At 41.2% G+C, this 27,883-nt stretch overlaps 1 protein-coding gene across 23 annotated transcripts in view; it reads left to right on the top strand.

The window, feature by feature from the left end:
- The window catches only part of CTBP1 (C-terminal binding protein 1), a 249,997-nt gene that overhangs the window by 167,881 nt on the left and 54,233 nt on the right, over nucleotides 1-27,883 (top strand). For 3 of the 23 annotated variants that reach the window (XM_074587337.1, XM_074587329.1, XM_074587328.1), the window contains exon 1: nucleotides 11,742-11,964. The exons of 12 other annotated variants lie outside the window; for them this stretch is intronic. Coding sequence is in view for 2 of the 11 variants with exons in the window: in XM_074587323.1 (XP_074443424.1) it covers nucleotides 11,925-11,964 (40 nt within the window). In the remaining 9 variants the exon portion in view is untranslated. Of the gene's footprint in view, nucleotides 1-11,649; nucleotides 11,965-12,743; nucleotides 12,778-17,146; nucleotides 17,249-27,883 lie in introns of those variants that run through there. 8 more of the 23 variants (XM_074587340.1, XM_074587326.1, XM_074587330.1 and 5 more) reach the window with 7 other exon arrangements.

Here is a 27,883-nt window from a genome sequence, read left to right as displayed (position 1 = left end):
GCACAAAACTAAAATTATTTTTTCTAATGCATCTGTGTGGGTTCTGTAAAGAAGCGATATTACATTCCCCAGTGTAACTCTATGTGTAGTAAGTGGAATATATAGTACAACTTGTTTGGGTCAGAATGAAGTAATATTACACTGTGATATTCTTACATTTCTGGGAGTCTAAGCTGATCAAAATTCTGTTTTGCAATTATCTTGATTATTTAAATTCTCTGAATGTCCTTGTGAGAGTGATATGCCATTCTTTCCAGCTAAAATTATTCAGCTGTTTCTTCCCTTAGTTAATGTATGGGGGAAAAAAATCAATATAAAAGATAATATTTTAGCATTAGTTGATCCTAGGGTCTTATTTGATTCCAGCATAGCAGGCTAAGTAGCAAATGCTCTTAGCAATTGTTTCTGTTAGTGGAATTTTGAAAGCACTAAGAGAAATCTTGATCCATGGAGACAGTACAATAATTCACATTGACATATTTTCCCCATTTGCCACAGGGCAAGTGGAACTATTAATGCTCCTGTACAAAACCTTTTTCTCCTTTTCTCTTTTTTTAAGAGCAGAACGGAAACAGTGGTGATCACAACAGTGGATTATATGTAAAAATTCAGGCTACCCTGCAGCCATCAAAGGGAAGAAGATTCAGAAAATTTACTATCAGTGTATCTTTGCTTTTTTTTTTTAAATAGAGCCCCCTGTGCAATGAGTGTGTATATATACATATTTACATTGTGGAAGTTTTGTAGCGTTTTGGAGGTTTGATGGTTGTTTTAAGCAAGAAGACATCTCTAGGGTCAGGGAGCAGGTAGCAGTGATTGTAAAATAAGCTCTTTGAATACTGCATGTACACATGAGCTGATTCTAACAAACCCCCCTGCTCTGAATCCATTTTGTGCCCCACAACGTACAGTCAGCGCCCAACGGAGACAGCCGCTCCAATCATGTATACACAAGGAATATTTGTTATCCATTGTAGGATTTTGCCTGCAGCTTTGAGAGACCCAATTTTGTCTTCCCTTAAGCAGCAGAAATGATGTCAGCATCAGCGTGGCACTTTTTTCTTTGGGTGTTTCAAGAACTGAGAAATTGAACTGTTCATTGATAAATAAAGATTTATGTAAAAAATGTGTAAGTTTAAGCAATTTCACCCACTTAATGCAGCAAAACTGCCTTTGAAATGGGATTTAAACATGAGTTCTTCAAAAGTTGGTTGGTTAGATGTTCAGGAAATAATAGACAGTTGCCAGAAACAATAATTACACTGAGGAGTAGCAATGATAGATGAACAAATATAGATCTTCTAAATGTGCATCATGTTGGCTGTGTGTTACTAAAATCTGTGTGTACTGTTAGATGAAAAATTAACTAGAACAATTTTCTAGGTAAATTAGCAAACAATTTCTTTCCATACCTCTCCTCCCCTCCCCCCTTTTTTTTTTTTAAGAGAGACGAGAGACCAGGCTTAGGTCACAAATGAGATGAGTTTGATGACCTCAGCCTGTGGCCTCGCAGACATCTGTCTCCATCTCAAAACACCCATAGATTTTAGCGCAATTGGAAATACCTTGTCAGGAAATATAGAGGAATAGACTGAGAACACTTAACGATGGTGTGATTGTAAAACCTCAAGAAACAAAAAATCATCCCTTCCCTCTCAGTACTTGGTGTTTAGTAGAAGTTACAGTTGTGGTGCTTAAAAGGAAAAACATTCCAAAATACTCTTGTTGAACCAAGGTAGGGTGTTGGTTTTTTTCCCCTTAGACTATTTGTTATCTACATGAATTATTGTTCATTCCTCTCTTGTGATAGTCCTTTCTGATGTGGGTTTCTCTGTAATGTTAATCACGTAGGTGCAGCCTCTGGGAAAGACACAAACTTTAACCTTTCTGGGTCATGGGTCTCAGAAGCCACTTTAGTTAGAGATCAGCTCAGTACAACGATACACACAGTATTCTCATTTGTTTCCAGGTCTTTCAGGAAAAGCTAATTAATTATTTATACATTATCTATATACATTCACTTATTATTACAGCTCAGTTGTCTTTAGCCTCCACTAGTTAATTTAAAGTAGTTTTTTCCTAAGGTAACTTCATCATTTATGACATACTGTTCCTAAGATGTATCAAATCATTTTAATTAAGAACCCAATCTGTTTGCATGGTAGTATTTCCCTTTTTGTGTATGTCTGCTGAACTTCACTCTTCCCGTAGTGATGTACAAGTCTGTACTGTGATCATTCTTTCAGATACATAAAGTAATATAAATTAATAAAAGATTATTCTAATATCAATGACTCTTCTGCTGGTCATAGGAGTAAATAGGATCCAAATAAAACATGAGAATTTGAAGCAAGAAAAAAAACAAAAACCTTTTGTATACCCTAAGATGTTCCCTAGAATTACGTGATAAAAATGAAAACGTTAAAATTGTTGTTTGCGTCAGGGTTGCAGATTTTTGTTTATTCTGTTTCTTGTGACCTGATAGTTCAAATGGCACATCAGTGTACTGAAAAATAATAGTTCGTTACACTGAAGCAGTATTAGATACTCTGCTTCATAAAAAGACAGTATACGTTAAAAGATTGAATAATCGTCTTGACGAAATAAATGAAAAAAAAAAACCCAAACCTGAAAAGAGTAAGAAAAGCAACATGGTGCATTAACTGAAACCAGTTTCTGAAGCTGATAAAATGTTCCAAATCCTCTTCTATTCGGTAGTTTGTTCTAGGAAATTTATCTTTTAAAACTATCACAGAAAGTTCTTTTACTTGTTTTAATGCCTTTTGTTTACCGCTCACGATGAACTCTTTGTGGGCTTTCCACAATGTCATCATGAGTCACAAATACTGCAGATGTATCAGCCCAGCCGCCTCGCCAGTGCCTGCCTGGCACAACAGGCACTGTCTTTAACACTGCACCGAGGAGTCTGCTGTCGAGAGGAATGGTCGTTGTGAGATGATGGAGTTCCCAAAAGGCACTTGTAGGACCGCAGTTGTGCTGCGCTGTGATACAAATTCAACAAAACATCTCTGTCAGATGGTGTTTCCCTCTGTGGAGGAGCTGAGCCACTCCAAAGGCAACGGTTTAGCAAACGTTTTCCTGAGATGTGTTATCTCCGCAACATTTTGTTCATGTAATATGGTAAGGCCTTTGGAAAGTTTATCCAATAATCTTTAAATAATACCATCCTATCATAATGCACAGCGCTGCCTTACTCTGTAAATCGGGGTATTTGGCAATAAATATAAACTCAAGTGGCAGTAAATCTGTTGATACTGATTATCACCTGTTTGAATTGACGTTCTTCTGTAGTGAAATTGTATGTTATATGAATATAAGTAGTATGTTCAGGCAGTATTTATGCGAGGGTAACAGTCCGCTTCTCTCTTTACATTATACAGCAATACAAAGGGAGCTTTTTCAATACACACAAAGTTACCATCTCGCTGTGTAACCTGGCACATAAAGTGATGTCCTTTAGGATTTGAATGTATCTTAAGAGGTCTTGCACCGGGATAAGGATTCCTTGCAGTTTACTTTTCAGCTATCGAGATTTAAATCCTGAGAACAGGAAGTAAAAAACTTGCTCAACAGTCTCTATTTTGGTTTAATAAAAGAAAAAAAGGCGTACCTCCCAATAGTTGCCTATCAAATGTTTGTTAGAAAAATATATACGTATTAGGAGGGATATAAAACTGTTAGTATGTAGCTAGATATATGGAGGCAGGCAACATATGAAATGTGTTTCTGCGGCCAATGGGGTTTGTGTTTTACTCATGAAAGCTTGCTAGTTTCTTTTTACTGTTCTAAAATCATCCACCATTCACTGTTATGGATTTCCTAGCCTGTATATTGTTCCATATGTCGTAACTAGCGAATTGATTTTCACTGCCTGTCTCTTTGCTACTGTTTTTCTCCACTCTAATTTTCCTGTTTTCTTAGAGTACAAAGGGCTGTTCATGGAGAATATTATTATTTTTTTTTACATAGTTAATGGGATGTTTTTCTTATTTTGTTTACAAAATTCTGGATATGCTACTTTGAAATTAAGACAAGTTAAAAAAACATAATCTATTCAATTCTTTAATAGTTATCTGTAGGTAGATTTTATTGAGTTCATACAAATGCCTTGAGGTTTTCGACGTGCAAATGTTTTCTGTCGTGTGTTATAGCTACTGTGCAAAGTGCGAGTTACTGAAGGTATCTGAAGTGCTTGACCGATGGTGTGCAGGTGCTGACTACTGTTACGGTGCCAGCATTACCGAATTTTAATTGTATGTGGATGCGATCAGGCAGTGAGAGGCAAGGCGCTGCCGGGGAGACGTTGTGTGGCTCAGGAGCTGGTGCGATGATTCACTAGAGGTCACTTCTTGCTCACTAATGAAGCATTCTCTTCTCTTAGCGCTGGGTGATGGTGGAGTGCTGGTAGAGCAGTATTTCACCAGGGTACAAACCAGTGCTCAGTTTGGAGGAGGATGAAATTCAAGACCGATCACTTGTAATCACCCCGAGCAAATTTGACAAAGCAAGAGAGTTCGTTTCAATGTCATAAACGTATATAATCCCAGTGGCGTGGTTGTGCTCAAGGTCCTTGACAGTAAATGGACATTAAACATTGTTTTGCTTTCTGCATCCTTTAGCATCCTTGCTAGTTTTTCAGATTTGTAAGCCTTGTGCTTAGTTTGAGAGAAAAATCTGTAGATAAATGCTTAGTGAGATGTTACTTTGATTTCATACCATTTTTATCATTCCTGAGGGGGTCCTCAGTTTTGTGGTATGTGTTTCAAACAAGGAAGTATGTTGTTCTCTGTGCCACCTAGTGAATGAATGAGGTTTGTAAGTGTGACTATAATTGTTTGGGAACTTTAAGATTATCTTTGGTACAACTATAGCTTTTTTCCCTGGTTACTTGTTGTGTAACTTTGACAAAAATAAGATGCCAAGTGTGTTATAAGGGAACTAAAGAGGAGGTAGAGGATAATAGAGTGCAAATGACATAGCAGCATGGAGACCACTAACTTACTGCCAGTCCAAATGGGTACGAACGTACAGCATCTCCGAGAGATGCCCCTATTGCTGCTTTAGCATGGTGCCAGGCCCAAAATAATTAATCCCACTTCTGAGCAGATAATCACCTCACATTTGGAGTAACACTGGCAAATCTGAACTGCTTACGGTTTCAGAGCTGGAGCAGAGATCAAGCCTTCAGCCTCAGCATCTCTCCTCTCTTCTGGGAGTGGGGTGGGCAGTGGTCTGCCCTTGAATCTGTGTAGGCAAAGGCACCTCTTGCACATCACCTTCTGAATTTGATTTTCTGCATCCAGTGAGTTTCTCAGCAGATTGTCTGAAGACTGAAGACACGACCACAACAGCAGGTTCACTCAGAACATCCACTGGTTCTGCTTAGGCCACTGGATGGTTAATTATTCTCCTTAGTACCTGGGAAATTACCACCACCAAACAGGTTATTGAATCTATTACAAACTTGCAGGTTTTTTGATCCCTTCAGTTGGCTTTAGTATGTATGTCTGTTTCTTTGCATACAGAATGCAGCATCGCAAAGAGTATCTCATTTTCATTATAATTTTAAAGACACAATCACGTCATAACTATTCTGCGTGGGTCTGAGCCTACTGCCCTTAATCATCCAAAAAAATAATACTTTGCTTCATAACCAGGCCCAGACTGATTTAAAACTTGAGAAGTAAATTACTACTCAGTAGTAACTTGCCACAATCCAGTTCTATAAAAGTAAATGCAGAATGTTGTTATGCTGGTTCATTATGTTGAAATTATATTGCATTATAATTTTTAATGGAATTTTTAGTGTAATATATTCCAAATGCCTTCTTTAACATCTTGGGAGACAGTTGGGTCAGTGATCTCACTCACCAATTGAGGGGCTGTCCACTGCCCACATGATTTTATTAGTAGCTGAAGTTAAATTTTTAAGGACCTCATTAGTAGTGGAGCCTCAGCACAGGATCTTTGCAATGCACACGGTCTGAATGAGCTCCAAGATTTCAGACAGGTGAGAAGGTGAAAACCTTCCCCTGGGTTACTAACCCACTTTTTGTTCTTTCATGTTAATTGGCTGTTAGTTCCTGGGAACACAGATTGTGCTGCTTCTCCTTTACCTCATCCAATGTCAAATCCCCAAAGCAGCCCTGCCAGCACAGAAGGGAGCGAGCCATATGGGGCAGGTTGCAGTTGTTCCTTCAGGTCTGGATTTATTCCACTGTGAACAGATGGACAATGGCTGACATCCACTAATAGTTCTCGATAGGTTTCTTCTGTTGTTCACCTCTATCTTCTTTTTCTCTTCAGCCAGAATGCAGACCTTCCTGGAAATGGTTTGTTAGCTCCTCCTGAGTAGGTGGAAAATGATACTTCTCATTTCACGATAACCAGAAAATGCAGAGGATTTAATTCCACCCTGGTTCTTGTGTTTTTAGCACTTGTATGAAGAGGGTGAGATCAAGAAGAAAATCCCTTAGTCACTTAATACAGATAACATCAGAGGAGAGAGGGTTTTTGTGTGTGCACTGGTTTGAAGGGAATTTATTCTTCCATTCATTCAGCACACTGCAAGCTTTTTCACTTTTGTACGGCTGTTATTTCCAGCGTAGAGCTAGTATAGCCATTCCATTCTGAGAAAAGAGCAATGCACATTTGGCATTTCAAAAATGACTTTGAATGTTTGACACAGCTGAACTTCTCGTTCATTAAGTGGAACTTTAATCTACGACTTTGATCCTCCAGCAAACCTTCTTTTTAACAGTAGATGAAGGTCCTCTATTTTATTTCATGCTTGTGATGACCATCATTTCTTAAAGATGAAGTGTTTCCCTTTTGTCAGTTATTTTATTTTTCCATTTTCCCCTCAGAACCTGCTGAAAATGTTTCTCCAAAATGGCCTTTCTCTTTCACATCAACCAGAAAGCATTAACTTCCTACAGCGGGAAGTTTCACACAGAGGAAGTTATACATAAAAAAAAGCAGCTCTAATTAAAATATGCAACTGCAAAATGAAAGTAGACTGATCCCTATGTGTGTGTTTTATAAACAAATACTTTTCAGGATCTAAGCAAAAGAATTAAGGATTTAAATTCAGAGTCTTCTTTCCAGATTTTAAATCAATTGTATTGACTTATTTTGATTACACATTTTAAAGACCTATTTTTAGCAAAAAGTTTAAATGTTGGGTCTGTCTTATCTAGCCATTCTTTTCTTCTGACATAAATCCCTTTTAGGATCTCCTAATAGCATCTGCAAGATTTACTGCTCACAAAAGTTAAGATATTCCCTTGAAATATAATCTTACATTTTGATTAAAAAACGCACAAAGCTTTTAAAACGACAGCTTTAAAAACTGTTACAATGAATGACGCATGTTTGATAATGAAGCAAAAACATGCATGAAAAAGCCAGCATGCACAGCTGTGACAAACTAAAAAAAAAAATTTCTAAGTACACAATCTCAGTATCTAGATGTAAGAATATTGTCAAACATTATTCGCTTTAGAGAGCATTCAACACGTATCTTGGCTCGTTGCTTATACGATACAACAGTAAAACTTCCTCTTTCAGTATCTTTAAAGTCACATCTGCTAAAGATATCGTACCCTAATGTATCTAATTTGTGAAAGCCCAAGGTCATGCCCTTATGATTAGACATTCTGAGGGGAATAAAACTTGCACTTAAATTATACATATGGCTGTTAACAGATACACTTAAAACAATGTATTTACTCTTCAGCACATGTGCTCCTCCAGCTGACTCTTAAGAAGCCAACAAACAGTTAGGGGGCTTTGAAAAATGCCATAATTCTTAGTGCAGAACACAGAAGACACTCAGCTGTGTAACACTACTGTTAAAAAAGTCACAGTGGCAGCAGTGCCAAAATGTGATAAGAGGATGGGGATTGTTTCCATTTTGTGGGCAATCGACTTATATTGTATCTGTACAAGCCATTGTCTGAAAGACGTGAAAATGACTGAATGTTTGGTGACCCAGAGGTGAGCTGGAGAACACAGGAAGTAAAACGGATGGGGGCAGCAGAAGGTTTGGCTGGAGTCAGCTGGTCTGCTCCTGGATTTTCCCGTGTCCAGGCTAAAACTAGGCCACCAAAAGCTATGTAGGGGAGGAGGACTGAACTCTGGGTGAAGGCAAGCTTGATTGTCTTAAACAGAAAGAGCATTACATTGCGTTCCGAAGGAAGACTTCGGTTGCTCTTGAGTTATTTCATTTCCTTTTCCATCCTGAGAATCTTCATAGTTTATCCTCTAGAGCAGGTGCCTCGTGGCAGCTGTCACAGAGCCGGGTGGAGAGACCTTTCGACTGGGGAGACGGGGTCAGATAACCTCTCTCCTTCAGCAGGTGCAAATCAGCTCTCCGCTATTGAAAGGAACGCACTTGGTCCAGTTACAATCAGCTGCGGATCCAGCCCTTGATGCTTTCCCAGGAAACACGAATTTGTGATGTGTGTGTGCGCATGCGTGCGCAGGCAGGGAAATAAGTCCGGCATTACCTACACTATGGGTATTTGTTAAGTCTGCGTACAATCAGAAAGGAAAAAGAGCAAGCATATGAATCCCTTCACGAAGTAGCGTAGAGAATACCAAACTGCAGTATTAATAACCTCCTGTTATTGAATACTCCATCTGTTCATCATGCCAACTTATCCTCACTTAGAGCACTCCCCTTGTCATAATATTTTGTACCACACTCCCCTCCCTCCTTGAAGCAGCAGTTCCAGTTTAGAACTAAACATTTGCCCAGTCATGTAACCCCACCAAGGAGATGGTCTCATTGCCTGTATCTGTTTATGTTTCTCCGTAACAAAAAAATGCAACTGAACTCTTAATTTCATTTCTGAGTTTTCACTTTCCACTATTAATTTTTTCCTGGAGATACTTCCATATCCATATTGGTATTCACAGATACTGCATTTGTGGTTTAAGCTTGTTCTACCCCTAATGCTTGTTCCTGCATTTAACTTTGCCACATGGCAAGTTAAATAGTGAAAAAAGGGGTTTTTTTTACAGCTTTGATATGTATATATTTTTATATTTGCTAACATCTATAAATGGCAATAAAGTGGTTAACCACTTTAAAGTGATTAAAACCAAATTTGTTTATTTATAAAAACCCCACATGAGGCACTTGGCTAGGTGCTGCCCTAGTGATGCAGAGTGAGAATCTACAGAAACTGTTGTTTGACGATGTCTGAGACATCTCTACTGAGCCACAAAAGGCTTTCCCATGAATACAGGGGGAAAATGAAGAAGGTCAGAGGCTGCATAAACTTGTCCTGGGAGTTACCTCCCGATCCTGCTGGATAACCCCATGGAAGGGACACTACTGGAGAATGATGGGGAAAACCAAGTTATTAGGGAGCTGGAGCCAAGTTGCTAAAGACTGACTATATGCTAAAATCTTTTACTTGTGTCCTGAATGGATTCCTGAAATCCACACAACTTGGAGGCTGAAACCGCCCTTTATAACCTTTGGCTTCATATATTCCCCTCTCAAACAAACAAACAAAACCCCCCAAAACCCAAAGGAAAAGCTACAGCCTGTGCATGTAGAAGCACAGAAGAGATGATCTGCTCCTAGTATCAGGCATGTCACTTATCAAAGTGAGTTACTAATGAATGAGTCCCTGTAACTATTTGTATTAGCTACCCCTAATATTCCCATCACCAGCGGTATCCTAAGTATTGCAGGCTGATAGTGCAGAATCCAGAATCTTTGTGTCTACCCCCCTCCCTTTCTGTGCTCAAGTTTTTAAAAATTGCCCCGGGTCGGTCTGGAGTTCAGCGGTGCGGTCAGCAGGAGTAACTCTTCAGATTATCCCGCAAAATGATTAAAAAAAAATAAAAAACCCAAACGTGTGAGTGGAGGTACCAACACCCGGCGCTGGGAGCTTGGCTTGGAAGAGTGGGGCAGACGTAGGCTGAGCAGGCGCCCCCTCAGCCAGGGCACCCCGAATTCCTCTGGCCTGGCCGGACCCCACACCTTGGCCCAGCCTGGCAGCCCGCTCGCCCTCGCCTCCAAGTCGGTAAGAGCTTTGCCGTTTCCCTCTGTCTGAGGAGAATCAGGCCCTGGCTCACGGCTGAGCTCAGAAAATAGCGCTAATATCTTAATTTTATCAGAGGTTGACCTGTTGACCCCGTTTCACCCCCCCTTCCCTTCCTCGGCCGTTCTCTGAGGGGATGTCGGGCCTGCCGCCACCCCCGAGGTGCTGCTGTGGCAGCGCGGGCCGTGACCGCTGACAGAAACCGAGCGTTTTATGGCTGGGGAAAAAAAAAAAAAAGGAAAAAAAACGGGGTTTTCGCTCGCCGGGCTTGTTTGCGGGAAAGGGGACGGAACGAGCCAACACTCCCTGCCTGCCCCTGGCCGCCGCTCCGCTTCCCGGCCGCGGATGAGGTGGCAGCTGTGGGAGAAGACGTAAAAGTTTCTCAGACGGCTGGCCCCGGAGCTCCCGCGGCTGAGGGCAGGAAGGAGCCGGGGCCATGGCGCCGCTGCGGGCCCCCGCCGCCCTCACCCCTCCCTCAGCCGGGCGAGGCGGGGCGGGGCCGCCGTCAGCTGACCCGGGCGGCCGCGGGGGCGCCGCGCCCACTTTGGTTTTCGTCCGCCGCCGCCAGCGCTGTTTCGGCGAGGAGGCGAATGGCGGGCTCCCGGGGAGGGGCGGGGGAAGGGAAAGGGGGGTCGCCGGCGTTTGGGCGCTGGCGGTGACACCTGGTGTCTGATGCAAATTGCAGTCGCGGTTCCGCTTTGGGCGACGCAGTGGCAAAACGCTGAGTTTCTGTTCGTTCCCCCTGTCCGTGAAGGGGTGACGGGGACACCACCCTCCCGCCCACGCGCACACCCCGTGAGGGAACGGGGGTGCGAGCGGCGGGGCGGGACACCCGGGGAGCTCGGCTGGGGGTTCAGCGAGAAATACGAGGCAGCCCGTTATTAATAAAAATAGTGCTTTCGCATTTAGGGGCAGAGGGTGAGGAGGGAAGGGGAGGGTCCGGCGCCGATCGCCCCGCGCTTTGGGCTCAGTGGGAAGGTGTGGGGACATCCCCGGTAGGGAAGAATATCGGTATTTGCTCAGCTTGCTGCTTTTCCACGAAACCCGTCCCCGGGTTGGGCCTGGAGCAGGGGCCGGGGGCTGCGAGGGCGGGCCGGGGCGGCGGGAGGCGGTAACCAGCCCTTCCGCTCGCTGGGTGCAAAATTAAGAGCAATCTGGGGTTGTTTGGGGCGTTGTGTTTTGGGTTTTTTTTCTCTGTTAATTTAGAGAAGGAATTTTGCCCCTGTTAATCCGGGGAGAAGCCTGAGAACCGAATCGCGAAAAGAATAACGTAACACCAGAAGCGCCAATGCTTTGGGGTGCCAGGGAGGACGTCGAACGCCGCCGGCGTTAACTTTGCCGAAGTTTAAACGAAACAAAACCACGTAGAAGTGACTACATGGGGCCCTAAGAGCCCTTCGAGCTCTCGCTGCCCGCCACAAACCAATCGCCCGGCGAAGGGCGCGGAAAGCTGGAGGGCCAGTTATGCGCCCGCCCCGCTCTCTTTCTCTCTTCGGTGCGTGCCTGGAACCAGGAGATCAAGGCGGGGGGGGTGGGGGTGGGGGGTGGGCGCGGAAGCCCCGCCCGCAGCGGCGGAGGCGGTGGCAGCGGCCGCTCCCTCCTAACCTACCCCCCCCCACACGCACACCCCCACCCCGGCAACGGCGGCGCGCGTGCGCGCGGCGGGGGCGCGCGGGCGGGCATGCGCGCGGGCGCGCGCCGGCGGCGCCTCACTTCAGGGGCGCCCAGGGAGTCGCCGCCATATGCCGCGGCGGCTCGTATGTTCGCTGCCGGCCCGGCCGTCGCGGAGCGGCGGTGCCCCCCCGGCCTCCTCCCCGCCGCCAGCCCGCACGTAGCGCTTCAATGGGCAGCTCTCACCTCCTAAACAAGGGCTTGCCTCTAGGTAACCCCGACTCGCTTGGCGTCGTGTCGTGTCGCGTCGTGTCGCGACGCGCCGGCCTGGTCGCGGCGGTGGCGACTGGCGGTTGCGGGGGGGCGGGTGGGGGGCGATGGTGAGGGGAGGTGGGTTCGGATCGGCCCCCGCGCTTTGTGTGCCCGTCACCGCTGCTGCCGGCCCCTCCGCGCAGTCCCCCCGGCGGCGGGGAGCCGGGCTCCCCTGACGGCCCCGCATCGGCAGCGCAACTTTGCCCGGTGGCTGCCGGTATTTGAATAAAAAAATAATAACTAGAAATTAAAATAAAGCGCGGAGAGGGGGGAGCGAGGCGAGGCGCTACCAGGGAGCTGGAGGTCGGTTGCGAGTATAATTCATCCTTAAATAAAAAAAAAGTCAAACGGCGGTAAAACTGTAACCCAGAATGTAAATTTGGGGTGGCAGTTTTGGGTTTTTGGTGGTGTGGTTTTTTTTTGTTTTTTTTGTGCCCCGGTCCCTTTCGCTCTTGGGTTGAGCCGTCCCCTGGCTTTTAACTGCAGAGAAATGCTGCTCAAGTGCCACGGATTGTGGGGAGGGGGGGGAAAGCTGTACTAATATTTCAATAAACAGGAAGTTTAAAAGCGGCGTTTTATTGCTGTAAAAAGTGCTTAAGGCCTGGCTGTTGAAATGATTTTGCTAAATCTGCGGACGGGTTATGTGTCTGAGAGGTAAGGCTCTTCTCTGTAAATTTGAATTTCTCTTTTTCTTTCTTCCCTCTTCTTTTTTTTTTTTTTTTTTTAAACATGTGCTAGCAAATGCATTTATGGATTGCTGCTGGTTTTTAAGGTAACATGAATAATATGCATGGGGTGATGTTACAGATATGCCTTCAGAATTGCTTGGCATAAATTATCATGTTAATCTGAAGGTGATTTTTTTTTTTTCCTTCCCTCAGACATAAGGAGACAGAATGTCGATTCTGTTTATAAGTATTATTATTTTGTAAGCAAATAATACCAAAAGAAGGCTATAAAGCAGAGAATAAGCCTGTTTATCATGTAGATATGAGTCAGTCTGCTATGCTGCTTTGTTTTCCTCTAAAAAATTAAATTCAGAAGTCAGGATTTCACTCATAGTACCGATCTGGACAGAATAATGGCAGAAAACACTGTTATCAGTGGTGGTTTTCAAAATTTCATCTGTTGTAACTTAAACAATTAACCATTGCCTTATATTTTAATAACTGTTGTCCTTATCAGGCAGAATGTTTGCTTTTAGGCCATGATGGAGCAGCTAAAGATAATCATCCCTTTAGCCTCATTTAAAATAATGAGGCCTAATAAACTGAAGTGAATGTGTACTTTTTTCCCAGTGAATTAAAATTAACTATCATATTTGCAGTGTATGTACATGTTTCAAGTGCATCGCACTGATTCCTTCTTCTGGGTCTTAGAAGATGTAAATATTCTTATTTAGCATTTGAGCCCCCTGGCAAGTAGCCCGATGCCCTTATTAAAATATTTTAAATCTCATTATTGTATCTGACTAGGAAGGGAACAAGAAAATGCTAAGAAAAATAAAATCTATATTTAAATAATTTCAGTTGTAGATTGAAATCCCGTTGAGTAACACTTTGAGAATATGTATCTTTTATAAATAAAAAGGGTTAAAAAGCTCACTATAAAGTAGACCATACTAGTAGAAAGATAATTGTCCAGTACATCTCTTTGTTCTGTATTCTTATCTGTTTTATCTATTTTTAGCTGTGCGTTGGTGAAGCAGGCATGTAAAATTAGCATCCCAAACTGCTAACTTCAGTGTATTTTATAATGTTGCTCTTTATTGACCCCCAAAGGCAGCAAGATCCCAATGTTGGAAATCCTAAACGTTTGACAAATAATATCCGCTTTGGTTTATTATTATGTCAGCCATCCCAAGAGTTAATCTAGTGTCAGAATATTTTGTCACCTTGCAATTCACTAGTGTATTTCAAAACAAAATGAAACAAACAACCCCCTGCCCCCAACCTGCCACAGTTTTCCAAGAAATAGCTGTTTATGGAGTGGCCGCCATTCATAAACAGATGAGAGAAATTCAGAATTAAACTGTTTCCTTATTTTTGTCGTTGTTAATGTAAAATAATACTTGCGATATCAGTGGAGTTTCTCTGCATTTGTTTGATGCCATCGAGGGCATAAATTGGTGCAGAGTCAGTGGTGTGTTCTCTGGCTTTCTGTAACCACCGCCACCCCGCCCCACCCGCCTCTCCAAATCATGTAGATCCAGTATTTCTCTGTGAAGTGTTGTGTTATTTCATTAGTGAATTGGTAAAGAAAATAGTAATAACTCTGAGAATTGCTGTAGTCGTGCTCAGTAGAAGAGTTTAGTCAATGAAACTACTATTTTGAAATGAAACTACTATAGTCACCTTTGTGAATTTTTCAGTTTGGTGTTGTCATATGTAGTTAAGGAATAGCTGGAGCGTGCAGCTTTTGAGCATACAGTATACTATGTGTAAAAAGCTCATTATCGTAAATATTGTATGTGCTATGATACTTTTTCATAATGTGGAGTTCCTGATAGTGCGACAAAACAAATTACAAGTGCCCTTATGTTTGTCAGTTTGGTTAGCTCTTGACTTGTCCTTCTGTATCATAAAGATAAATAGTATCTGCCCTTTGTTAAAAATGCCCAATCCTTCAGTTTACTAATCTCTCTGTTTCTAAGAGTTATTGTTTTATTTACAGTGTAAATAGAGTGGTTGCAGTACTTAGCCAAAAGTGTGATTTGAGAGATTAGGATTGGGCTGGCTACTGTGAAGTGTTATCGTACAGATACAGTAGCGCACTTGCCAACATTTTGAAATGTAAAGTCAGTCCCTCCTTACCAAGTTAGCACATCTACTGCAGATCGGTTACTAGGCTGAGTAATCCCCTTTTAGGGAGAAAATTAACATTATCCCAAAGTACCTGTTCACATGAATATCATTTAAAAAAAAAAAAAAAAAAACAAAACAAAAAAAAACAAACCAACAACAACAAACCAACCCCAAACTTATTTTACAAGTAAAAAAGTTTGAACAGGGATAAGTGTATGGAAGGGCACAGATTTAAATGTCTTTTAAGTAAAGACACTGAGAAGCAGCATGATCTTTAATTTGCATATGTGAAATACAACACTAACTCAAAGCCAGGCAAATATTTTGGACTATAATTGCTTGTTGCCGCTTTGTCTTTCCTTAGCTACCATGCATTTGTAATAACTACATTCTGTGAAACTTATCTGGAGAGGTTGACTACTTGTGTGTTAGAGACCTGCCTTTAAGAGTAATATTTAGGTTTTCGCCTCCCAAGCCAGCTGGGAACATTGATGAGGTGATACTCTCCAGCATGTGTCAAGCTTTCAAATCCCATAGCAGTTGGCAGTATAGCAACATAGCAGCCTCATCTGAGGCTCCCTAACCTTCTGGCCCCATAATTATTTGTTTAGTGAGAGCGCAGAGATGGAGTTACACTTTTAATACGTGCCCTAAAACTTAAGGTGAGGATAAAAGTTGTAGTACATAACCCTTTAGCCTTAGTTCCTCTGCCGCACATGCTTTCTCACTCCCAGACAGCGTAGCAAGGGATTTACAGTTTGGGAAGACAGAAGTTCCCAGCTGTGTTTTTGGGTCTCTTTCTCCTCTACCGCCTTGAGAGCACAGATGATGATTCGTTTGAATCTATGTATTGATCGGGAAAAGATAGCAAACACTCACTACAGAGAAATCTAAAATTAACATTTCCTGCTGAAATGTAACCCTTTGTTCCCTTGCCAGTATTCCTCTGGGAAGACCCGGAGAAGTGCAGCAGTGTTTCCAGTTGTGGTGGGCATTTTAGGATCTCTGAGCTGTGATTACAATAGGATCTTTTCCAATGCACAGTAATCCTCAGCCCATCTCCCCAAACAATTAACGTGCTCAGAAGTGTTTCAGGAACAGCATCAAAGTGTTGGCTGTCTGAAACTGATGTAGGACCTTATGCGGTGGTGTTGCGGGGAGGGGGAGCAGAGTAAGAGTCTCAGATTATTTGTGATGTGAAAAAGGGTGCTGTGAGTCCCAAGATTAGACATTTTTGGGCACTTGTGGGGCCTTGTTATTTGATGTTCAGCTTTGGTTTGATGGCTAATATGAGTAAAAACTTGAAATTGTTTTGGAACCCAACCAAGGACTTCTCCAGTTCCTCGAGGGATATGAGACAGTCCCCGGGCTCGTGTAATCTGTGCTGCCGCGTAGCCGCTATCTGCAGCCGGGTCGGGAACAGGCAGTATCAGGAGCACAGTGTGCCTCAGCCGCACCCTCAGGCTCTGCCAGCACCACAGCCCAGGATGGAGCTGGCAGCGCTGCCCGCTCTGCTCATGGAGGGATGGCTGCCTGCACCGAGGTCTTTACCTCTATGGGTGCTGCAACAGGCAGCGCCTTGGAAAAAGAAAAAAACAGTAATGAAGTAATATTATTATTTTTTTTAATAAAAAGCTTACAAGGTAAAATTAAATTCCAAATAAAAAGAAATCGCTCAAAAGGAACTTCTCCTGAAAAATATTTCTGTATTAGACGAATAGGTTAATTATTTTTTGACATGCGAAGCATAGCATGTTTATATTTGCTACAGGAGAGCAAGAATTTAATTTTTGAGGAAGGTGATTATAAATTAACTCGTCTCTTCTATGAAATATCTCTGTCATTTAATCTCAAACATATTATGTTTCCTGTATTATTATTGCATTTACTAATTATCCGGTTTGTGTCTAATCAACATAATTGAAAATTGACATTGTTTGAGTATTTTTTTTCTTTGAACTAAACGTTGCTAATGCTATAGCATGTTTCATGTTGGTATTTATTTTGGATGACTGTTGCTCATCTCTGCTTTTTCATCTTGTATTGTACCTGCCTTTTTCAAGGGGCTTTTGGAGGAACTTCCTTGCAGTGTACCTGCCAGGGTAGTCAGCCAGAAGGGGCTCTCTACAGAAAGCAGAAAGAGCTGGCCTCAGGGCTGGGGACAATTGTTCAGAGTAATTGTAAAGTTGAGGGTTTTTTTAATAGGAAGCCTTTTATTTCTGTTACATGTGAAGGCTTTGTAGCTCCAGCATTAAAACATGAGGTAATATGATTATATAATTTTGCTTTACGTTAGGTATTTTAAGGCATATTTTAATAGTTCTATTTACAGGTCAATGGATGTCCCTTGCCCGTGCCCAAATCACTTTCAGCGAGTTGTGTCACCACCGGCAAAGTTACATAAGTCTGCAGTGAAAGTTGTTCACGCTTTCTGACTCTGTATGTATGCCAGAACTCACCACGTTATCCCTCCCTCCTCTTAGTCTCTTTAGGGGAGCTCTGATGCCAGCTCACAAAAAAAGGAAGGAAGCAGAGAAACATTTCTTACTTGACTTGAGTCACAATTCCAAATTCCTGTATGCAGTCCAAATTTCTTATTGTTGGATGTGCGCTAACGGTCTTCCTGAACAGCCGCAATATTTTTCGATAGATTCCATCTTCTGCTGTCATACATGGACACACCCTGTCATAAGAGTGGTGAGAGGTCCATCTCAGCAGGGTACGCTGGAAGCTTTGCAATTAATTCTCATGCTGCCATGCAGAACGCGACAAGAGCGTAGCTGTTTTGCTGCCTTTTAAGCAAGTGTTGCTTTTACCACCTTCTGTGCTCAGTTGACACGTGACCTTCAGAAGCGAGAAATGTCTGTAGTTGGGAAACCATGACGGGCAGCCCAGTGTTATGCACATTTACCTAAAATGTGTCTGGTCTTGTGCAAAAGGCATGTAGGCCTTCATCCACCTTGGACAGTCAGAACAAAGTCTTAACTACAGGTAAAGCAGATAGCAGTTTAGGAAAGCCGAGTTCTAGGGGCAGGAGAAGAGAGTGGTCCTGCTTTCTATTTTGCTCTTGTCGGAGCCTTGGAAAGCCAGGCTGACTGCTGTTTCTGCTGTCACGTAGGGGATTGTCCTGCTCTCCCACCCTCCAAATATTATGAATAGGAACTAGCCCATGGCTGCCTTCTGATGACAGCAGGAATGGCAAATCCAACTCTCCAAGGCTATCCCTGCTGCATTCCTGTCAAACTGTATTCCTTTCCTATGGCCGGAGCATACACCGTGCGCTGTAAAGCCCTGTACCTGGCCAAGCAGAGGCATGGCCAGTGTGCTGGCCTGCGTCATGCTCACTCAGTGCACTGGGGAGTCAGAGCTCAGAAGAAAGCCAGGAGAGAAGCAGCACTGCAGGGTATTTTCATCATCTTTTACTACATGTACGTTTTTTCACTCTGCAGAATGTCATCGTAGCCCCTGGGTGAGTCAGAAGTTGGGAGAATGAGCCAGAAAGGAGCTATACTAAGATGCGTGCTCTCCAGTCAGATTGGGCTGATCCGCAGGAGGATTTGCAGGAAGGGAGTGCAGCCCCAGGCAGCTGTTAGTCATACGTATAGTCAGGGAGAGGTGCTTCTAGGGGCAGTAATGTCTTTGCCGTTGCTGCAGATCCCAGTATCTTTAATTGCAGAAATTGCTGTTGGCTTCAGTGCATGGATTTTCAGAATTAGCCCTCTATTTTAGGATGAACTGTCCAAAATTACTGTTGCTCCTTGCATATTTGCGGCATGGCAGTCTCAATCCTATAAAGAAAATGTATGTCTTAGCAGAAACCATGGTGTGGAGCACTTCATCAAAATTCCCAGATGAGTCAAATTTCATTAGGTGGTTGCAGCCAGTTTGTCTCTTGCTGAGTATGTAGCTTTAGTCTTTGCAGAGTCATGCAGGACAAAAGTGTTTAGCAGAGATAACCACAAGCCAGTCTCCAAACTCTTAAACTGATATTTAAATATTTTTTCTCTTTAATGTGTTGTACCAGATATGTTAAACTGTTTATTTTCAACCAGATAATGAGCGTTTTCACATTTGTGGTCTACCAACCATCTTAATGCGTGTCTAGTGCTTCACTGAATAGTGTTAATGTGTATCAGCCTTTCTCACGTTGCTTTTCCTGTTCATATAATCAGCATTACTGAGAAGTGATCTTTAGTAATTCAGTGTTGTGTGGGTATGTTCCCATGCTGCCTGGAACTGGCTAGCTAAGTCTTGCTCTATCTTAATGTACTATTTCTTGATTAAGACAGGTTATTAAGATACTGACCGCAGCCACTGCAGTGTTTTAGGTTTTATTTTGCATCCTTGCCAAATTCTCTCCTGCATGCTAGAAGTCCACCTCTGCTAGTTGCGCTCCTTTCCTAGACTGCCTTGTTGCCAGGATTACCGTGTTTCATTTCTGCTTCCAGCTTTTGGTGTGGAAAGTCTTGGTTCGTTTTGGTTTGTTTGCATTAGCTTTCAGGATCCTTTAAGATGAAAAAATGCAGTATCAATTTTCAGTAAACCAGTTACTCTATAAACCAGTTACTTGCACCTAAAGGGCTTACTACCTTCACCCTCAATCAAGGTTTGTAGTTAGTACTTCAGTTGCTTTATTCCTTGGTTCTCTGAAATTTTCGTTGATTTTTCATCTCCTGCAAGACTCTCAAATCCTATTTGAACTGCGTTGAATTTGCAGATCGTTCTTAATGTGGAATTTTTTCGTGTTATGCTAAAACTAAAGCAGATTCCTACGTCTGCTGTGCTTGGGATTCATGGTCAGGAGTTTAGCCACCAAAGCACTACTCCTTTGTGAACTTTGAACTCGGCACAACCAGACAGCAGATTTTTATTTTTTATTTTTACAAGCAAAAGCAACATCTAAGAAAATAACCTTTTATCTGTGTAGAGCTGGATGTATTTTAGCCACGCCAGTCTAGATAAAAAGAATGTCTTGCATTTTTTAAAAGCTTGTGGGAGGAGGCTCACAATAGAGGCTCCATTGTACTGTTAGTACTGAGCGTACAGGAAATCACAAATTAGCTATGACGAGAGTATTGCAGGGGAGTTTTAAGTTTACTTAATTCCCATAGTATCATATGGTTTTGAAAGGGTTTCACAATACACTGCCTTTCGGGTTTAGTTGTGTATGTTGTTTGTATTTAGCAGTCCTCTGTTCAAGGCTTTCTTTTCCCATGTCTTTGTTCAAAAGGTTTCATGTTTTGAATCCCTGAATCTAGATGACTTTCTTACTTCTTACTGTAAATACAGAGGCATACAAATACACTTGGTATTTATCTCATGGCCACCCTGCAGCCATCTAAAATTTAAATCTAGCATTATGTATTCATCAGTGAGAACTATCTCCTTAGAGCAAGCAATAAAAAAGGATTTTAAGTAGGAATTTGGAGAACAGTAAGCTGCATGCACAACTTTTTCTTTCCTAGCAGATATTGATCCCACAGGATGTTGAGTTACTCAGCTTCCAGTTGAGTGGGCTTACAAATCCTTAGGATCCTGGCCGCATCCTACATACTAAGCCCAAGTTATTACAGGAGAACCCTTTTGTTAAAATTTTGTCCAAGCATTGGTTTAGCTCAGTACCTGCAGTTGAGGAACAAGTTCTGTCACTCAGTTGAAAGAACTAGGATTATGAGGACTCTCCAAAATCCTGAAGCTTATTCTCTTAGTCCTGTGAATAAAGAAAGTACAAAACAGTATATTGCATTGAGTTGGTAGTTTAGAACCTGAAGTACTGTGAATATTGCAATTTTGCATTTGTTTTCATAACTTTGCTAGCATCTTCCCTCTGGACTTGTTTTTAAGCCTGTTAAATTGTGTTGGTGATTTTTTTTTTTTTTCCCCCTGAACCTTGTGGCTTTGTTTGGTTTTTTTAAAAAAGTTAAAAAATACATAAATAGAAGATATTTTCTTATACCCAGCAAGAGTCAAGGGGGGGGGCGGAAAACCAAACAACCCAAGAAATTGAAAATAAAGTTTGGGTTTTTTGACTGTCCTGGGGGTACTTACAGAAATGATGAATTTTTCAAAGTGTGGTTCACGCAATTCTAGCAGCTATTGAAATGCCCTAAAGATTTATTGGCAGGAGGGGATTATTTTTTTTTGTGCAGGAAAAAAAGGATTTCAAAAATAATCTAATTCTCTTTCAGATTTTCAAAGAGAATTAGTAAAAATTAGTTTTCATTTTAGAAGACTAATGTAGTGATTAGTGATTATTTTTATAAATAGTAAATAACCTCCTCTGTTACAGCTAAGATTTCTTTGATCACAAAAGTGCATAGTAAAAGAAACAGTCTATGAATAAGCCATATGATACCTGGGAAACTGCTCACATTTAATTAAGTACAATTTTAAATCAAGTTAGTTAAGCTAGTGCAAGCCTGTTTGAACTCTTGTTTCAATGTAAACTAGGCTTATTTCACATATGCATTAAGGTATTTAGGAATCGGCAAAACCAAACAGAACTGTAGTACATTGCAATGACTTTATATCAGACATTTGTGTTCTAGTTTACAAGTATACTTGAGTGTAAATACAACTTCTTCGTGTCGGATTCATACCTCTCTATAAAAGGAACTTTGCTGAAGCACCTATGTTAGGAAACATCCTACGTGAGAACTGAATCACCTTCTTGAGGTCCTTTTTTTTTTTTTTTTTTTTTGTTATACAAGAAGTCTCTCATTACTCAAAATCTTAGGCAAGTGAAGTGCAGGGTAGCTGACTTATAGGGCACATTTGGCCTAATTATTGACAGGAGAATTGTGAGAGGGGAGCAGAGACAGCAGTGCTAGCAAATGTTCTAAGTAGCAATGGAATGGCCCAGATGGTCTTGGTGGTCTTGCACTTGCAAGTAGCCTCAGGAGTCATCTGGGATAATTCACTTAATTTTTCTGTGCCCAGTGTCACCACACATTCAGCGCAGGTAGCGATGGTGAAGTTACCTGGGAAAGCACTCTGGGACACATTGGAAAGGGCACCAGATTAGAGTAGGATTCTGTTAATGGTGGTGCTTGGTAGATCTTGTTTGTATCTTTTTTTTTTTGTCACAGCGAAATGGTTTAGGAGGCAGTGTGCTTTCAGTTGTGAACTGAATTAAGGTAAATCCACTTAATAAAAAGACGGCCTGTGGCTTGGCTGTACAAAACATTCTGCTGTGATTGAAGGGCTTACTTTTTTCAAATTAAAAATGTACTTTCCACCATTAAAGCTTTTCCTCTTTAAACAGCAAAAAACCCCTCCCGTATATTTGAATCAGGAAGTTATATTTCACCAATTAGCTTGACAGGACATGCACACAAAAAACCAGCAAAATACTGGTAAGTGATGAGGCTGCACCTCTGTGTGCTGTATGTTGAAATATGTTACGCTAGCACTGAGTACTCTTGCTCCTGCTGAGATACGAAGCCTTGGAGTGGAGATGTGATTGCGAGCTATTTTTACTTAACAGTTCAACTTAAAAAGAGAAGGAGGAAGGGATAATTTCTTTCAGTTTGAGTTTGCACATTGTATGACTATTAAAAACTTCAAGACGACTGTTAAGTAAAGACAGCTACTTGAAGTGCCAGATGGAAAAGAGCAAGAAAAACGCCTTCTGTTTAAAACAGAAAGGGTTTTTTAGCTCGTTTTGCTTTGAGGTCTTCTCCAGTCCACAGAGTTGCTATGCCTGTCTCCAGTGTTGCAGTTTCTGTCGTGGGGCCCATTCAGATATTAGATGCATTTCTCTCTTGATAACTGTATGACAGAATGCAGGCTTCCAATGACATCTTCGTCACATGGTACCAGGTCTGCATCACCGCATCAGGCAGTGTTGCTGAAATTGGGGTAGCACTTTTTTTAGTTTCTGCTTACATTGTCCAGTAAGTGCTCTTACGGACACTGCAAACATTTCTGCTATTCTAGAAATGCGCTGGCTTTCTCAAAAGCTGTCGTGGTTTGTGAACTATGATACTGGCTGTTTGGTTTGGACGCGAGACCCCTTGATTCTTTCTTTTGCACAGTAGTCGATCATCTTATTGTGTCCATTTTATATGGATTTGGTTCAAGGCCTATGTGAGTTTATACATAACTTGGAATGATTGGAAAATGTGAAAAATGTGGAGTATTTTTCAGTTGGCTAAAATTTTTTAAAGGGTGTTTTTTACTGCCGGCATCTGGAAGTCAGCCAGGTGAAAGTTAACATTCCCACAATACCTTTTCTGTGGGATAATGGGCAAGTTCAGGGCAGCATTCTTTCTTTCATTTATATAAACAGACTGTGCTGGCCAAGGCTATGGGAGAAGTGTTGCTGAACATGAAATTGTTGCTGTTTGCCCTTGCAGTTGTTGCTTTGTTGACAATGATTTATTTTTTTATTTTTATTTCATTATTGTTCTCCTGTTTATATTTAAATAACATGAAGTCTTCTGGTCTGTTGCCATTTAGGATCTTGCCCAAGGCAGTGCTGTGTGAAAAATCAATGTGCTCTACAGATGATTTCATACATGGTAGTGGAATGATGTAGCTAGTACAAAACTGACTTTCTGAAGCTTCCAAAAAGTAGAAAGGTGTTTGTAGAACAGTAGAGTCTCCTTGACAATACATGAAAAGAGGTGAATGTCTGAGAAGCTGAACTGAACTTTCATCTTACTCACTTTTGCCACCCCTGGTCTTTCCAAAACATAGCAAGAATAAATTGTCAGGGAAGTGTGGAGCTGGGTGTGCAGGTGCTGTCTGATCTGGGGCTGGCTGACAGCTTTCAGTTACTGCTGCTGTTTTGAGTAGGGCTAATTTTTATATTATTAAAGATTGATAGTTTTATCAATTAGGAATATTCAGTGTATGTGTAGATTTCTTTTTCTTTTTTTTTTTTTGAGGAACCCAAACAGGAATTTAGTTTGTACTGCCTCAAAGTAATATTTTATACATGAAGAACTCTGCAGAAATTGTAACCTCTTCACCCAGATGAATTACTGTTTTTCAGTTTCTACAAAAGCTATGGTAATGCTGGGTAAAGGTTGGGGAAAGGTAGTCAGAAACATAAAGAATTTCAGAGATGCTGAATGTTTACTTGGGCTGTGATCTAAGCACTGTTCTTATTAAAAAAATCTTCTTAGTGACTTAAGAGCTTTTCAACTTAGGTCTTTTCTACCGCCATTTATTTTTTTTTTTTACACCTTTAGATGGGAAGGCTTTTCTTACAAAATGCATGTTTTTTGTTACCAGTGCTTGTTTAAAAGGACAGCAAGCAACTGTCACATCTAAAAATTCAATTCTTAGTGAATTCTGAACTGACAGAGGAAGAAAGTCTGGTGGAACCCTTAGTCTTTCATGCTATCTGGATAAGCTGGAACCTGGCCATATAATTATTCCCTTTCATTCACTGAGGTCCCTACAGAGACCGAAGCTAGTAAATGAACCTAAAAATCATTTTATGTAAACCTTGCACTTTTCCATGCAGTGTGTAGGCCTATTGTTACGTAATCTGTATGTTCCCTTAAATATGAAATCTGTAGGATGGGTACAAGCACTTGTTGTTTTCTGTTCTCTATTCATGCAGAAAGCAGCAAAACAGTAAAATTCAAATGCACTAAAATGCATTAATGCTGGGGCTTCCAGCTTAGAGTTCTGTGACCATAATTTTTCATCTGTCTTAAGTCTCTAATGACTTTTCATAAGTTTTCAAGAACTAAGTAATCAAGCAACAGTGGTTTTCTTCCTGATAAAATAAAGACATGTTAAGAAGCAGAAATTTATTGTCCTGTCTTCAGTTTGTATTCACTTAGAACACAGGTTTTATGGACCTTTTGGTTGAGGGTTATTTATTTCTCTAGGTTTTAAAGAACAAATATCAAACTGCTGATTTTATTGCATACAAATGTCAGTATCTTGGAACTGTCTGTATTTAGGTCTGTAGCTTTCTTTTCTATTCAATATTTCTAAACTTCCTTGCCTAGTCTTTTTTCCACATACAAATGTGTATGTGTGTGGATTATATATGCCATGATTATATGTGTGAACTTCTAGCTTATTTTTTTTGCTTTAGTACGGAAAGTGGTAGCATCTTTTCATCAGTTGTGAAGTTAAAGTCACTCATACACAATTTTAATTACATTAGATATGTGTGTGCACATCGTTATGTGAGCTGCTTGTGTGCAGATACGTATGTGCTCGTTCCTAATGCCCTTGATTTTGCAACTAACACTGAAATAGTGGACTGCCTTGCTCTGCGAGCAGCTCTGCTGACTGATTGTAGAACACCAGTACAATTCAGTGTGAATAAGGGAACAAAGCAAGACCTTCTTAGATAAAGACAAAAAATAAAATCCTAATGAAAGATGTGCACTGAATAGTAACTTGCGCTTTCGTGTCTACCAACTGTGAAACGTCCGTAAGAATTGCTACTATTGTACCAGCGTTCCCTCCTCCTTAATAGAGGTGTTCTGTATCCTGTTTTTCTTGTTGACTAGAGAATGACAGCTTTTAGAAGTATTGTAATGATGAAGTGCCATTAGCTGTACACCATTCACATCTTAAATTGCATCCTTTGTTGTGTTCTTTGGTATTGTTGTAAAATAGTAGGGTATGGTCAGGATCTTGATTTCCAGCACTTCTGCTTTCTTTTTATTTTCTTGTTTTGTAGTTTATTCGGTTTTTTGTTGAATTATATGTATTTCTGTGATCAGTTGGCATGGAAACATGGCTCCTTTATAGGCCAATTGCTTTTAGCATTAATTTGCAGGTACTTGTTTTTCAATGTGAAAATGGGAAACCGTTTATGTTCTTCATCATTCCCCATCATTAATACTTGCATGCTTTCGGATGCAATGTAAATTATCTTCCCTTCTGTCTTAGAGGGCAAAATGTACTTTTTTTTTTTTAGAGGAAAAAATACTCTGCTGTATCATCTTCACTGTATTAAGAAGACAGTGTTTTGTATAAAAGTTATTTTTACACGTATAACTTGACAGAATCAGTGAAACAAAGACTAGCACCAAATCTTAGTTTAAGTCCAGAAAGCATGTAACGCTTTTCATTAATGATTAATGCAAAGTTGCACCACTGAATTTCTTTTATTAATGTATTTATTGATGTTACCCTTCCTTTTTTTTATTTGAAGATGGCCCTGTTTTCTTGTAGGGGTTTGCTGAATTTCACTTGAAGGCGAGAGGTTTGCTTTGATCAGTACTGATGAGAGCACCTCTCCTGTGAGGATGGGCTGAGACAGTTGGGGCTGTTCAGCCTGGAGAAGAGAGGGCTCCAGGGAGACCTTATAGCCCCTTCCAGTACCTAAAGGGGCCTACAGGAGAGATGGGGAGGGACTCTTAATCAGGGAGTGTAGGGATAGGAGGAGAGGTAATGGCTTCAAACTCAAAGAGGGTAGATTTAGATTAGACATTAGGAAGAAACTATTTACTGTGAGGGTGGCGAGACACTGGCACAGGTTGCCCAGAGAAGCTGTGGATGCCCCATCCCTGGAGGTGTTCAAGACAAGGTTGGATGAGGCTTTGAGCAGCCTGGTCTAGTGGGAGGTGTCCCTGCCCATGGCAGGGGGGTTGGAACTGGCTGATCGTTTACATCCCTTCCAACCCGAACCATTCTGTGATTCTATGAAAGTGGCGCAATACTTTCATTGATATGTTGTGACTTTAGTTAGTGGAGTTTGCAGTTTCTGAAATATCTCAATACTGGCAAAAGTGAACTTGTACACTTTTTTATAATTACTATAGTAGTATTCATGGTGACATGATCGTATGCTGTAGCAACTGCTGCTTGGAGAAAAACAAGTAGCACTATCACACATCTACATTGTGAAGAACAGTTAGACTATTGGTGTTTGTTCACATCTATAGAAATTTGAAACAGTACCTGAATACATACTATTTTAAGTATAGATAACTGAATATCTAATTTAAGACCTGCTATAAGCAGGTGCAGACTGTCTGCTTTCAGTGTAGTTGCTTTCAAGTTCTTTAGGATGAGATTTAATCTCATTCTAATTCCTAATAGCTACAGACCGTTGTCTGAAGAGCTTTATACAGATTGGATATGCAGAATAAAAACAAGATTTGAATTAATTTACTTTGGCTCGTACTTCTTCATCCCGTTCCAGACTTCAAACACTTCGTTTCACTAACCGTTTCATAGGGAGGATGCAAAACAAATAAATTCAGTTGATACTGCACATAACTCCATTTTACATACATAATAAACATTTGGTTCATCTGGCCTATTTGGGTGTATTGCTGCATTCGGTTTTCTTTATTCCGTAAGTTAAAGTACACACAGTTTAATTTAAAAAGCATAAGTCTATGCAGGATTTGACAAACATCGGTAAAAGAACTACAGATCTGTAGAGTAGGAATACATTGCTCATGCCATTAGTCCTATTTTATGAATTTCCTGGTATTACCCAGCAACCATATGGCTCGTTCCCTCTGGACAATTAAAAAAATATCAGAAAGCAAAACAAACAAACCTTATAGGTGACATCCCTATGGTTTCACATTTATTATTTTCTTTAAATAATTTCAGTGGAAAAGGAAATACTTTGCTTCATACTAGACCCTTCTACTGAAACTGTTCAGAACCTTCTTGTAGTTAATTGCAAGTGGTATTCTCAGAAGTTGAGAAAGAGAGTTTAGTATAGAAGATGAGGGCTTTTTGCCTTGCTTTCGGCAGTTTACAGATCAAATTTTTACTAACCATGACACAGCTGTGAAAAGAAGTTAGGCTGTGCCACTTCCTGTGTGACAGTATCTCATCATATGCACAGAACAGAACCATTTCTCCCCTCCTCCCCCTTTCCCTCCGTTCTCCAATAAACAAATGGGTCTGTTAACAGAGAAGAGTGAAAAATAAATGGGTCCCACCCTTTTATCATCTCAGTGTACTTGTCAAAGTAACTGGAGACAAGAGGCACTTCTGTGGCTTTTGTAAACTACTTTTTTCTCCCTCCCCATCCTTCCCTGAAGTGCTTAATGGCACTCCTGGTCCAGGAAGGGCTGCAGTGAGAACCACATTGCAGGGGAAAAAAACCACTATTAATTGACGTAATCC

The sequence above is a fragment of the Larus michahellis genome, chromosome 5 (genome assembly GCF_964199755.1).
Source record: "Larus michahellis chromosome 5, bLarMic1.1, whole genome shotgun sequence".
NCBI lineage: Eukaryota > Metazoa > Chordata > Aves > Charadriiformes > Laridae > Larus > Larus michahellis.
Note: the sequence above shows the minus strand (reverse complement) of the source record. Positions and strands in the feature narration are given on the sequence as shown.